The sequence below is a fragment of the Plectropomus leopardus genome, chromosome 4, assembly GCF_026936395.1.
Source record: "Plectropomus leopardus strain MGB_pleo_1.0 chromosome 4, ASM2693639v1, whole genome shotgun sequence".
Classification (NCBI taxonomy): Eukaryota; Metazoa; Chordata; class Actinopteri; order Perciformes; family Serranidae; genus Plectropomus; species Plectropomus leopardus.
Window position 1 is genome coordinate 1,614,692 of NC_142179.1, and position 11,617 is coordinate 1,626,308.

An 11,617-nucleotide genomic window follows, 5' to 3' on the forward strand; every position below is an offset into this window, starting at 1 on the left:
AGCGCAAACAACAGACAGCAACTCCTGCAGCATCACGCAACATCAGGGGCTCGACAGAAGGTTTGGCAGCAGCAGAGAGGAGCGTTTCAGGGACGATTTAAAACATATTTTTTTAGCCGTACAGAAGGTCAGCGACTCCTTTAATCGAGTCTTTGTGTCTCGCTCTGACTGATATCCGTCATGTCAGGAATTCGTGTAAATCTGCTTCTGTTAATCACTTTCTCTACGTGTTGCAACAGCGTTGTCGGTCACATCCGCTCTGGTTGCTTCTGTGGGTCAATACCGAGAATTCACACGTTGCTGCAACAAATCTCCTCCCTTTTTCCAGAGAGCACAAACCTGCACCTGAACCTGAGACATTAGGATCATCATATGAGCCGACACAAAAAAAATGTTCTTAACCCAATTTCTCAAAACATGATGCTTTGTCATCAGACCTACATGTCTCAATATGATGGATGATGCTTTGGATGTTCTGAGAAATAACGTTACACTTGTTGAATCATTCTTGTCTCTTTAAAATACACTTAAATTTTCACATGAAAATGTAAAGTTTATCCTCGTTAGCTGCAGTCTTTTTCAAAATAAAGTTAAAAAGTTGGTAAAAACAACATATTCTCAAGTTTTTGAAGAAGACATCGTGGATTGGCTTAACATTCAGAAGGGAAGCAAACAGTGGACTTCCATGTGAAAGTCCAGGGTTTGTTGGACCAGCCCCGCAGACCTGTTTACGGTTTGTAAATGATGAAGATGTAGGAATTGTGTGAACGCATTTTGGCAATGGAGGTATGTTGGAGAGCAACAGCTTGTTAAGCTTTGCAAGAGGATTAACCGCCAAAGATCATAAATGCTACCTCAACGAGCTGAATTTGAGAAATGGTGGCCGACTTCCAAAATCTGTGGCTATTACTGAGTGGGTCAAAATGTTTTCTTTAAAACATTATTGCAACTGGTATGGACTGTTAGCAAATGTTGTGGGAACGTTCCCTGCTAACTGGGTATGTGCAGAGCGTCAGACACCGTGACGCAGGCTCAGAGTCAGAAACAATCAGAAATCTTGAAAACTGAATCCTCACAGCGAGCTGCATCTGCACGGCAGGAAATAAAACATTAACTGTTATGCAATTATGTGTCCTCAGTCTAGTCAACACGTTTAATAGCCAGACATTTAGACACTGCTGACCGTTTTAAATTAATGTTAACGATGTTTTTGATGACGCAGGCTGTAGAGCGATCTATAGGGACTCTCCGGCTCCTTATATGATGTTGTTAAAACTGTCGCTGGTCGCTGGTGTATTGTACCTACAAAAGTTGCCTTTGTGTATCAGTGTCCTAAATCACCAACCATACTGCAGTAGGCCATTCGATGAGAACGGGCTGGTAAAACACTTTGTTTTTATGTTTTTATGTCCTTAAGTTTAGGCAGCAAAAGTATGTAGTTAGATTTAAAGACAAACATCATGATTTGGATTAAAATAAGTGTGGTTGGGACTGACCTCATAACGTAGTGAGACATACATCAGTAGCACTGTATGCTGCAGACACCAGCACACTATGTTTCTATGAAAACATTGACTTTTGGGTTCACACAGGACACAAACAGCAGCTTCCAGAGTGAAAGTCCAGCGTTTGTTTGACCATCCTGTCTCATGCTCCATATATGAACTGTCTAGCCTTTTATATTACAGTGGGTGCTGTCTGCTGCATGGTGCGCTCGTCAAAATCCCTGACACAATGGCTGCACTAGACTTTCTGGGAGTGAGAACGACCCAGTAATCAGCTTTTAATATGTACACGTGCATGACAGAGTGAAAACGTTTGATTATTTGTAACATTCAGACACTTTCACAAGAGGACGCAGCATCTTCTCTCTACAGTATCATCAGAAAAGGAAATGTTTCCAGATTTAGGTCAGGTGTCGAGCAGAAACCTTAATGCCGCCCTGCTGCATGTAGCCGTAGGTTACTAAAGTGCATGGAAACGTCTCCTCCAATCACGTGCATATCCAGGTAACACTTCATACAAACATTTTCATTATACCTCTCAGGTCCTCTATTATTATTATTATGATAATGATAATAATTATAATTATTTAAAGAGCACAGTTCAAAACATGTGTTACAAACTGCTCACGAGACAGAAAATCAAAATGAAACAAATGAGTCATAAAGTTAAATGCCTAAAAAGAAAGTAAAAATAATTGCTGCATAAAAACCGTGAACGTAATAGACGGTTTAAAGGAAATCAAAAGAAGTAAAAGTAAAATCAGAAACACTCTGATAAAAGTCTGTTTCAAGAGGAAACTCAAACTCAACCGACCTGATTTACCGACCTGTTCTCATTCTGAAGTCATCAAATATCCCCGAAGATCCCGACGCCGAAGGCCACCTTTCACGTTCTCATCGACCGGTGCCGCTCTGTCGGTGACCTTCTGTATCTACTTACCCTTCGCTCAGGTTTCAAAGAGTTAAAAGATAAAATCTTCATCACCGTGCCAACTTGTGAAACCCTGTCTGACGTTGCTGAAAAACACCTTGAATCTGAGAAGACCTCAAACTCATGACTCGTCACTCAAACTGGGCTTGACACAGACCCTCAGGTTTTGTTTTTCTGCAGGTTTTTTTTTTCTGCTAACAAAGGACTATTTTTGGCACAAACGTCTGCTGTCGGGGGTAAAAGTGTCCGCGCAGTGAGTCAGCTCGGGACGCGGCGGCAGACTTGTTGAACTTTAGCTGGATGAAGTTTCACGCTGTTTTGTGAACAAAAGAGTGACCTCTCACTGCTGCGAAACACAAAACACCGACGCACAACCAGCTCTGAACGCAGAGGATTGTTTTCTTTCAGCGTGTGAACAAAACACAGAGTTAAAAATAAAGATCACAAGGAATCAGCTTTGAGTTAACCCCTTAAGCACCGCTTTATTATTACACTTACGCAAAATGCGCTTTTTTAAATCAAGCTTTAAAACATATTATACATTATTTTATTATTTTCTGCTGTCATTGAGTTGATTTTTAAACCAACATCAGTCCTAATCATAAATATCAAATATGAATTACTTTGAAAATTTTTACTCTTTTTAATGCCAGATATTAGTCATGATGCCACTATGTTTTTAAACACAAAAAATATTATTTTTTAATACACTACATTCGAAGTAGATTTTATTATTATCGCAGCCTGGAATACGTCAAGGATTAGCAGCAACTTTGACTTTGACTTTTTTTGACAACATCAGTCCTAATCATAATGATCAAACATTCATTAATTTTCAGAACTTTAACCATTTGAATGCCAAGTTCTTGTCATGATGACTAGGTTTTTAGATTTTAAAAAATAGATAGTAGATTATTGTAGCTGCTGACAGTCTGGGATCTGTCAGTGTGTGAGTGTAGCTGCTGACAGTCTGGGATCTGTCAGTGTGTGAGTGTAGCTGCTGACAGTCTGGGATCTGTCAGTGTGTGAGTGTAGCTGCTGACAGTCTGGGATATGTCAGTGATCAGCAGCTACATTGACTGTGACAGGTCACCTAGTGGAAATAGCATGTATTTCCTCCGTATGCCAAATATGGTCAAAATGACCTCATCAGGTGGAAAATAGTCAAAATGACAAATTCAGAGTCAAAAGCCCAGAATGACACCCAGAAATAATACAAGTCCTGTTTTTCTGCTCTGATGGGATCAAAAATGTCAGTTTGAATGGGTTTCAATGGAGCATTTTTGGACCTGAACAGTCTGAATGTAACTATTTAGTTTCCACAGTGTATTTTAGACTTATTGTAGGAGCTGAGCTGCAAATTCACTGATTACACTCAAATACACAATCTGGACTACATTTAGGACACATGCATCAACACACACACAGTTATCACAACAGGAAGAAGGAAATGAAAAAATGAAAAATGCATCACGTCGTGGAGCATGAATCCAAAAACACTAAAAGACTCTGATGACTGATGTAACGTCGTATTAACTTCAAGTCAGGAGAGATGTCCCGCTCTCTCACAGTTAAATTTACCTTTGATCAGTTGAACTAATGAGCACTTTGAGATCTTGTTCCTCTTTTATTGCTGCTCTTTCACTGACTCTGGGTGTGGACAAGCTGAGTGCATGAACTTATAAAAAATGGGCTCGGGGACAAAGGCAGCACTCAGGTGAAGAATGTGTTCCCGTTGGCCAGGGCCTGAACCTCCGACACTCCCTCTGTGATTCACTTGCAGCCACTCGGAGGGGTTTGAACTCGCGCTGGTTGATCTGTCGAGTACTCAGAGAGCCGAGAAGCCTGAGAATCAGGACTTAATGAAGCACAGAGTCAGACGGGTCACATGGTGGTTAATTTTGGAGCAGCACGTATGTCATGGAGACGATCCAACTTCTCATTAGTCGGTTGTTCTTTTCTCTGTTTTGTCCTCTTCTTCTTCTCTCGTGTGACACGAGGCTGTGATGTCACGCTGCTGGATCTCAGAGCAGCAGAGGGAAACGTTTCAGATCTTTAATCCTCGTGAGAAACCTAAGGCCACGTTTAGACGAGAACGGCCCGCTAAAAATGTAAATGTACTTCCTTTGTGTTTTCCTAAATAAATCCATATTCATATGATAACATTGTGAGAATGATCCACAAAAACTACCGAAAACGCTGTAGTATGCACGCCAGGCCAGTAGCTGGCGGTGTGACTTTGTAATGACACACCATAGAAGAAGACCACCCTCCTGCACACGCAGGCGTTCTCCTACAGAGCGGTGAGTAAACAAACGAGGACGATGGCGAACATCTTCGCTGATCACAGTAGAGCTGCAACAAATCTGGACTTTGCTAGAGGGACGCTACTAAACCGTAGAGTCATAAAATAAATCCAACTTGTACTTGTTACCATTGACGTCACCATTATCAGAGGATCCACGCCGGCCAGTTTACATGGAGACAGAAAAGGTGGCGTTTTCAAAAAACATCTGTCTCTGGAACCTGCTTTCAAAAGTTTGCATTTTCAGGCCCCCAAAACATCGTTATCATGTGAACAAAAGGCCAAATGCAACAAAAGTTTAAGGTTTTATGCAAGAACCGTTGCAGAGTAAACGGCCCCCAAAACTCTCTCAACTTAAAGGATTTTTTGTACATTTACTCACAGAAAAGTTCTCAAAATTTGAGTTTAAACTTGGGCCACTGCGACAGGAATGAGTAACCAGACTCAGCTGTTCTCATTCCCACCCTGCAAAATACTGCCGTCATGCACGAATACAAAAAAGGCTCCTTTTGTGAAGGTATGTTATCCCAACATGGCGACGTCAGTTTACAACGCCTCTGGCAGCATCAGTTTATAACAAGGTCAGGTCAAACCTTTCGCAGTTAAAACAACATCGTATAAGGATCTAGAAAGTTCCTTTAGGGCGAGAGGGTCGTTGGAAAGGTCCAACAAACCCGGACTTTCATCCAGGAGCTCTGTCAGCGACCATCTGCGTCTGCTTGTAACGTTTTATGCATCCTTCTTTGTCAGATGTTTACGTTCTAACATGTATGAAGCCATATCACTGTCAATAATCACGAAATCAAGCAGCACAGTCCTCTTTACACAACAGCACATGGCAGCAAAGTCACGGACGGTCGGATTTAGGCAAAAGAAGCACATCCATCTCCCCTCTGTCTTATAAGCGCACTCTTTATATTACGCGGTTACAGGCAGCGTTATCACCTGACGCTGTCCTTTTTTCATTTGTTTTATGCTGCTTGTGCACAGTGCACGTGGATGCACACGGTGCCGTCTGGCCATCAGCGCGTTCTCGTCTGATGCTGTGCAGCCACGTTCGGGTTGGACTCTAAAGGTGGTTCGGAGAGAGAACGTGTTGGATGAACACTGTGAAAGTGAGAGTTCAGCTGACCGTGACATCGTGTGTACAGTGTGTGTGTGTGTGTGTGTGTGTGTGTGTTTGTGTGCAGCATTAATTGACACTAGAGGAATTTGCATGTGGTGTTGTGAGTCTTGCTGTGTGTGATGCAGATGTTTTTAAGTGTTGACGTCCTGCGTGCAGCCTGTGTGCGTCTGTATTCATGAAAATATGGAGCTTATGGAAGCAGTGTGTGATGTGGGACTGCAGGTCGCATGCTGCAGTTAAATGGCAGCTCGGCGTGTTGCATGCGGTGCTGTGTGTGTTGCGTGCAGAGAGAGAGGCAGGCAGCCGATCAAAGACTCTCCAAAACATTCCAGGAGCTTCAGTGAGAGTTTCTGTGGTCGAAGCCTGAGGAGAGACGAGGAAAAACAAAACTGAGGAGACACGCAAGGAGAGGAGACGAAACAAGGAGAGGAGAGGAAAAACAAAACTGAGGAGACACGCAAGGAGAGGAGATGAAACAAGGAGAGGAGAGGAAAAACAAAACTGAGGAGACGAAACAAGGAGAGGAGAGGAAACAAGGAGAGGAGAGGAAACAAGGAGAGGAGAGGAAAAACAAAACTGAGGAGACGAAACAAGGAGAGGAGAGGAAACAAGGAGAGGAGAGGAAAAAACAAAACTGAGGAGACATGCAAGAAGAGGAGACGAAACAAGGAGAGGAGAGGAAATGAGGAGAGGAGAGCAGAGGAGAGGAAACAAAGAGAGGAGACACGCAAGAAGAGGAGAGGAAATGAGGAGAGGAAGAAGGAACAAAAGAAATATGTCCCCTCGGTGACTGAACCTTGATAATAGATTTGATTTATGTGTCCATCTCTAGTCTTCCAACCACTTAAAACCGTTAGTACCTCATTCACACACCGGAGGCCGAGGCTACCGTATGAGGTGCCACCTCGTATGGTGAAACATTCACACAGTGATGTTGCAGCGATGACGAGCAATTTGGCGTTCAGCATCTTGCCCAGGGACACTTTGACACGTGCACGTGGATTTATTGACGTTCTGGGATGCTGCTCCGGCGATGTCAACACAAGCACATGGTGGGCGGACGCTGCGCGCCGTTATGTTTTACGCACACGGAAACCAACGCCGGGAGCAGAAGGATACCTAGAGTGTAATATATCGACGCGTAAGTTCACTGATAAAGTGGCACCATGTGACGAGTGAGGATGAGAACGTGATGATTATAGTTGGATCAGCAGGTGGAGCAGGTCGTCCACTGACAGGAAGATCGCCGGTTCGGCGCCCGGCTCCTCCTGTCTGCATGTCAAAGCATCCTCGGGCAACAACATCAACTGCACATTGCTCCCGATGGTGTCGTCTTTGCTGTGCGTGTGAATGCTTAGCTGAATAGTACCATATACGGTAGCCTCGGCCACCAGCTTATTTGCTTGTGCTGCTTTCAGATGCCTCTCACAAGTATTCAATCCTTTGGACTCTGAGTAAATTGGTGCAAAAATGTGGGTAAAAGGCAAAGAGTGATTCCACTAGTGAAGCTCAACTCTGGATAATGAGCAAAGCAGAAAACTACAATAGTTAGAAAAGTTGTTTTTAATAGTTTGGGGAAAATGTCTAAGAGCAAAAGCTTGGGTAAAAATATTTATAGCGAATGATCATAATGACATATATAAATAATTTTACTGAATTACTATAATCTTCAGCAGGTCATTTCCCTTTTTTATTTTTAGAATTTCAAAAAAAATCATTCTTACTTTTTAAACCAAAATCCAGGCAATTTTCTTGTATTTTGATCTAATTTCTTAGTAATTTTTTGTATTTTTCTTTTGCTCATTGCCTTCTTCCAATGTTTTCAAAAGAAATCAAGCTAACTTGCTGATCTTATAAATGATAAATGTGTGTGAACGGGTGGATGTGACTTGTAGTTTAACTGTTTTGAGTCTGTTGAAATACTAGAAAGGTTTTGCGCACATTTTACAATTTACCTCTCCTGTTCATGGACTCTTAAATAATTTCTTCTCTGTTCTTTCGCTGCAGCTTCGACCACATTTCTTTCCATTTTATTGTGATTAAAGTGAAGATGTGCAGTGATCCGTTTAGAGCCAAAAATCTGGAGCGGGGCCTGTCGCCGTGCAGCTGCAGCAGGGATTTCCCTGCAGCTGAGACGGAGGAGCAGGAGGAGGAGGAGGAGGAGCAGGAGGAGGAGGAGAAGGAGGAGGAGAGGGAGTTTGCGTGCATTTAAAAATAATTTTTAACTCACAACAACACTGATTCCAGAGGTGGGCGGGGCCTACCTGGCCACAGGCGAGCTGACAACACCTACTGTGCACATATTTAAAGAGTCTGAGTGCTGAATTTAGACCTGGATTAGTGATGAATAAAAGAGAGGAAAATCAGGAGGGATGCAGAGACAAATTTAGAGTCTGGGAGAGAAAAGCCGAGGTTAGTTAGTGATGAAGAGTCTCTGAGGTCAGTCCGGAGACGATGCAGCGAGACAGCAGCAGCATTTTCAGGTCAGGACAGGACAGACAGACACTGAGAAAAGTGAAGGCAGAGTGAGAAAAAGGAGTAAAAGTGAAGCTGTAACAGAGGATCTTCAAACATCGACCATGCCTTCCTCCTCCTCCTCCTCCTCCTCCTCCTGCAGGCTGCTCCCTGTGGCTCTGGGGCCTTTGGATGCAACCATCACCTCCACCTCCTCCTCCTCCTCCTGTCCTTCCTCTTCCTCCCTGCAGCGCCCCTCTCCTCCTCGGGGACGTCGCCCCCGTCGGGTCCTGTACCCGGCCTCTCAGAGCAGGAGGCCCCGGCTGAAGGAGGCCCCGGACCGGGCCCGCCGGGCCCTGCTGCTCCTCTCTGCTGTCGTCTTCCTGCAGATCTACGCGGAGGAGACGCACACCTGCACAGGTCGGTCTGCACACACGGACACATTTATAGTCTGTTACAGCACATAAAAGTCATTTCTAAAAAAATTTATGGAAAGATCAAATGTGGCAAAAAAATACCTTTCCAAAAGAAATCTTTTATTTTGATTCCAATTTTTTTCACCTGATTTTTGTTGTTTTGAGTTTAGTTTTAGTGTTCCAGCACAAAGGACGTGGCCTGACTCCTTAATGTTGTCCTCTGAGACCCACATTTATTTCAGAGGGACTGAGGATTTTGAGGATGAGATAGCAGGTCAACAGTTTATGCCACATAGAAGTGGTTAACGTCATTTGAAAGCTGGAAATTTACACAGTTTTGTGATCATACATCTGTAATAAACATCATATTTTTGTGAGGCTCCTCTTCAAATTTCAAATTGTGCAGGGAAAGTGATGGCCATTCTTCTGCTTTACTTGGTCTCATAATTTGTAGCAATTTTTGGGTTGAAACCATGTGTTACAAAGATTTTGTGCAAAATTTAATCATGTTTTACCACTTGAGAGTTGTTTTAAATAAATGGTCATGAATCCCTCCGAAACATCACATTAGGACACCAAGGCCTCGAGGAAGAAAATACAAAACACAGAAAAAACTGGCATCAAAAACTTTTGACTTTTGGAGATTTTTGTAAGAATTTAATTGTTGGACGATTGGATGGCGAGCACCTCTGTACCTTATTGCCCGAGTACCTATGAAAGCCGAACACCCTCTGAATGCTGGAGGTTTAGTGAGGTCAGTTTAAAAAAAGGTCTCACTTCAGTGAAATGACTATTTTGGGGACTAACATCATCCCACATTCCAGTCAGACCCGAATTCATGTAGTTTCAAGACTGTTTAGGGACCCAGTGTGCAGAAATATACAAATACAGTAGGTGAAAACTACACATTTGTACTGCATGCAAAAAACTACAAAATAAACCCAAAGAACCTATTTTCACTCCGATCATTCATTCATACACTTTAAGTGGGAATAGTGACATCTGCTAAAATTAGTTTGCGTTGCAGTCGTAGATATTAAAAGTCTTTTTCTGCCCAAAGTTCAGTTTAAAAACGTTACCTGCTTTTTGTTGTGAAGTTGCAGAGCTGCAGGGCCAGTGTGCAGACACGGCAGCGTCTCAGCCCCAGGAGGCCGAGGGGAGCCTGGACACGGTGCAGGGATGGACGGCGGAGGAGCCCTGGAGGGTCCAGATGGTGGGTGGAGCTCCAGAGACTCAGCTGGAGTGCGTGGTGGCGTGACAGAGGAGCATTTTCTATAGGGGAAAAGAAAACAAAAGAAGCTGCAGACAAAGACGGTCAGCGAGTTGAGATGATTTTTTCTTAAAAAAACTTCATCTTTGTGAGTTTGACGTGAATGAGACAGTGTCATGTGGACTGAGACTCAAACTCAGATGACTTTTTTGACCTCTGACCTTGGGGCTGCTGGGTGCTTGTAATCACACTGATATAGGACACGAGGCCACGCCATCTAAGTGACATTTAATCCCAGAGAAAAATCCAGAAACCACGCAGCTCAGTGACTGAATCCGCCGATACGCCGACGATGATGTGCTCTCTCTTTGTAAAGGACTGAATACAAATCAGACGTCATCAGTCACAATAAGAAACTTTTTTATATCTGCAAAACTGCAAATGAAACACATTTCTTTCTTTTCTTTTTACTTTGCAAGACTTGCAAGTTTTGCAAGATGTTAATGACAAATTAAAGATCACAGCTGTTTTTAATACATTTTATACTTGTACATTTTAATAAACAAACAAAAAGTTCCTTTTTTAAGTGTGTTTGTGTTTAGTTTTCTGGTTGCACTAGTATGTTTGGGTCGGAGGTGACCTTTGACCTCTTACCTGGGTGCATTTGGGAGCTTGTAATGATGCTGATTTAGGACATGCTCTGTAGGACTTGCTGATATCTGAGTGAAGTTTCATCCTGGAGAAAAATCTGGCTCAGCTGATACGCTGATGATGATGTGCTCTCTCTTTGTGAAGGACTGAATACAAATCACAATTCTTCAGCCGTCAAACAGAAACTTTCATTTCTGCAAAACTGCAAATGAAAACATGGCTGTGGGAGCAAAAATGTCAGTTTCAGTGCAGCATTATTTGCACTTAACAGTCTGAATGTAACTTTTTAGTTTTCACAGTGTATTTTAGACTTATTGTAGGAGCTGAGCTGCAAATTCACTGATTAAACAAAAATACACAAAAATGTATGACATATGCATGAACACAGCCAAAATGATCAAAAACTGAAGAATAAAATGTGCGTAAAATGCACCATATAGTCCCTGTAAAATGGTAAAAACAGTCAATATGTTACAATCCAGAGTTTCACCAAAAGTGCTGCAAATTGCTCAATCTTGACCACTGTTTGGTTTGTCCTTTCTGGGCTACTGTAGAAACATGGCGATCTCCGTAGACGAGAACCTGCTCCCCATGTAGATATAAACTAAGATAAGGTCTAAAGTAACAAAAACACACCCACTCTTATTTTCAGCTGATTACACACTGAAGGAAACAGACTTATATATTATAATTACTTTCTCTTTGACATGAATTCCCAACCAGAGGCTCAATGAAGCCTCCGATGACTCATCGTGGTGTATACACTATATTAAAGCTTTTAATCTACATCCGCCCAGTCAGCTGGAGGCGCACACAGCTTCACATACCGAGGCATGTCCAGACACACACACACACACACACACACACACACACACACACACACTCTCAGCGATACCAGCCACTCGCACATTTCTGATGGTACAGATTAGTGTGTTTGTTTTCTCAGCCCGCCTGCGCCGAGCGAGGGATTACCTCGTCTCTCTGACTCACTGCCTCAGCTCAAAGACCCCTGCACTCAA

The 11,617-nt window shown here is 42.9% G+C and overlaps 1 protein-coding gene across 2 annotated transcripts; it reads left to right on the plus strand.

Annotated features, from left to right (window-relative positions):
* Window positions 1-5,414: 5,414 nt before the first annotated feature.
* Window positions 5,415-10,524, plus strand: LOC148189662 (uncharacterized). Of its 2 annotated transcripts, none has more exons than XM_088076257.1 (2): window positions 5,415-8,741; window positions 9,835-10,524. In XM_088076257.1, exons 1-2 carry the CDS (start codon window positions 8,447-8,449, stop codon window positions 9,993-9,995), a joined length of 456 nt encoding a protein of 151 aa, XP_087932383.1. In that variant the 5' UTR covers window positions 5,415-8,446; the 3' UTR covers window positions 9,996-10,524. The 2 variants fall into 2 exon arrangements, with proteins under 2 accessions (XP_087932383.1, XP_087932384.1); XM_088076258.1 differs by having other exon boundaries at window positions 9,841-10,524.
* The last annotated feature ends 1,093 nt before the right edge of the window (window positions 10,525-11,617 follow it).